Here is a 2,805-nt window from a genome sequence, read left to right as displayed (position 1 = left end):
AGCTTCATCATGAAGAGAAAGAGAATGAAAGGATCTCCTCTTCTTCCAGACAAACGCAGCAGTCACAACAATCAGAACAGCCAGAGCAACGACCAGAACGACTACCAGTCCAGCTACCAGTCCAATGTGACCTTGACCTGCAGAACAGAACCAGGAGTTAGTCTGATCCCACTGAAGATCATCATCATCTGATCTGAGATCCAGAACCAGGAGCTGCTGGTTCTGATCCAGAGACAAACTCTCACCTGGATCAACCCTCAGGTGGATGAAGGTGCTTTCTAAAGCGGCTCTCTTCCTGCGTGTGTTGCTCTTTATTTCAGTTCTGACTCGACACTCATACACTCCACTGTCCTTCTCTGTCACACTGTTTAAAGTCAGATTAATTTCTCCATCGGTGCTGATGAGGCTTGGGAGTTTGGTTCGGCCCTTGTAAAGTGGATTTTGCTGCTCTTCATCAATCTGCCCATCCCTGTAGAGCAGCACACTGTCTGGTTGCAGGTCGTCTCTGGTCAGCCTTAGAACTGAGACTTTGCCGTTTCCTGCAGCTCTACATGTCAGAGTGACATCTTCTCCAGGTATTACCGTCACATTTACAGGATCTGCAAAAACAAACAGAAACCATCCAGAGTTTAGCTCCTTCCATCAGAGCACAAAGGGCTGCAACCAAAGACAGATAGAAATATCTGTCGTTATCACAGACAGACATTATTTTTACACTTTTCTTTGCTTATGGACTTAATTATGATCAAATAATGTTGTAGGTAGTTTTATCATCTTCCTCCCTGACTGGCAGCAGGTGAGGATGAGGAGCATCTCCTCCTGTAACAGATCCATCAGCCCCCCCCTCTTCCTCCCCAGGGTTGGTTCCCCCCCCCCCTCCTCCTCTCTCCATGAATGGCTGCCTGTCAGGGACCCATCTGTGAAGCTCCTGAGGTGTTGGATGGTCAGAACCACCTGGAGCTGAACCCAGTGAGATGAAGGAGAGCTGCCTCTCCTCCTCATCAACCTGCTGTCAGTCCCTCCCAGATCCACCAGAACTTTCTCTGGTTCTGATTCTCTGATTCGGTTCAGATGAAGGTCCAGCAGAAACTGGACTTCCTGCTGCAGCTGAAGAAGGAGAACCTTCCCCTGCTGGTCGTTTTCTACCGACCATTGTTCAGGCTGTTCTGTTGCTTCATTTACTGACAGGATCATCCTGCAGGGACCCATCAGGTCCAGAGTCACTGGACAGACAGTTTCACCCCACAGGCTGTTCCTGCATTAAACATGATGATCAGCAAACAGCCTGAGGAGAACTGGGAAAATCACCTTTAACCATCACAGCAAACCTTCTACTGATTGTCTTGTTTAGTGAAAAAAAATGTCTGGAAATACATATACATATTACTCCTTCTATGCTTTATTTTATCTGAAACAATATATTATTTTTATACGCATATCTTTATGCAATGAGTTCCTGAAACTGAAGTCAAATCCTAGTTTGTGTTTGTGAGCACAATGTTGGCCAGCAAATCTGTTCAGATTCTGATATTATTTATTATTAACACATTCATGTAAAGTTTCCTTTGCAGACACAAACTCAGGTTTTCTAACAATAATGTGAAACAAAAATATGTTAAGGTCAGTCAGATAAATGTTTTATTGATGATTATGTATTCAGTATTTAATTAAGTCAGAACATTCAGCAAAGTCCTGCAGAACAGCTTAAACTAGAATAGCAGAACATTAAAGCAAAAGATTCACACAAAGAAACTTTTCTCTCACAAATCTATTATACGGCTACATTCAGTACACAGACGTGTCTCTGTTGTTCCAGCCATCAACCTTTTCATCGACCCCTGATAACAATGATAATAATAAAAAACAAGTAAAAACAGGTTGAAATAATCCAAATGGGTCAAAAATGCCTTTTTCAGATCAGTTTAAAGTCAAGAGCTTCTTAATCCCACATAGGATTAAAACAACACGTAAAATCAGCCTGACTAGTTTCACAGGAGGTTTAGTGTTGCTGCTCTGATGAAGACATGATAACTGCTCACCTCCACAGAGAGACAGATCCAGAAATACCAGAACAAACCAGAGACAGATGAAGGTCTTCATGGTGTAAGATCCTCCTCTCAGGCTGATCCGATGCTGCTGCTGTTGTTGCTGCACCTGAATACTTCTGGGTTTGTTTCTCTGTGTTATTAAAGGCTCCACCCGTGCAGAGGGTTGGGTTCATTATGACACAACAAGCTTTTCATTGGCTGAGGAGAGAAAGAGATCTGCCCTCTGAGCTTCTCTCAGACACAGAAACACCCACATGCCTCCTGTACTTTCAGTCTCATCTGGTTCTTTACTGGCAGGTTTAGCAGCAATGCTGAGCAGAAACTGCAGTTTGAAGCAGTTTTTGCTTCAAGTGTCTCTGATCTGGTTTAAAGTCAGAATAAGAGCCATTCAGCTTCACCTCTTCAGAATCACCACAGGCTGCTTTCTGGTTCTGTTCATTCATATTCTCCATTTATTTAGATATTTTTTATTTACAGTTTATTTAATCATATATTGATTTATTATATTTCCTCTATGTATTTTGCATCACTCTTCTTTTCTTTTTGCCCACTACACAAAATGCAAGAAGGGGGAATTTTTTATGTATTTAAACTTTAAAATAAATCTCTTTTTTGGGAAAATCCTGGGCAAAACTGGAAGCAGAGCACAGAGGTTACAGATCACAGCATCCATCTATTTTCTTACAAAATGTCCACAGGAGGTGCTGATGTTTCAGGTGAGAGGCGGGGTCACCTGGACAGGTCAGTCCACACTGAC

General features: G+C 42.6%; 1 protein-coding gene across 1 annotated transcript; it reads right to left on the bottom strand.

Annotated features, from left to right (window-relative positions):
- Positions 1 to 5: 5 nt before the first annotated feature.
- On the bottom strand, positions 6 to 2,242 carry LOC106944100 (butyrophilin subfamily 1 member A1-like; the record flags this gene model as incomplete). The annotated part of the gene is made up of 3 exons (XM_015027347.1): positions 2,040 to 2,242; positions 246 to 599; positions 6 to 137 (listed from the first exon to the last, which is right to left on the bottom strand). Coding segments are annotated over exons 1-3 (547 nt in total), but the record flags the coding sequence as incomplete, so codon positions are not given.
- Positions 2,243 to 2,805: the final 563 nt, after the last annotated feature.

The sequence above is a fragment of the Poecilia latipinna genome, unplaced genomic scaffold (assembly GCF_001443285.1).
Source record: "Poecilia latipinna isolate Pla-1442-1.1 unplaced genomic scaffold, P_latipinna-1.0 Scaffold6882, whole genome shotgun sequence".
Lineage (NCBI taxonomy): Eukaryota > Metazoa > Chordata > Actinopteri > Cyprinodontiformes > Poeciliidae > Poecilia > Poecilia latipinna.
The sequence above is the reverse complement of the archived record's forward strand: the minus strand, read 5'-3'. Positions and strand labels throughout refer to the sequence as shown.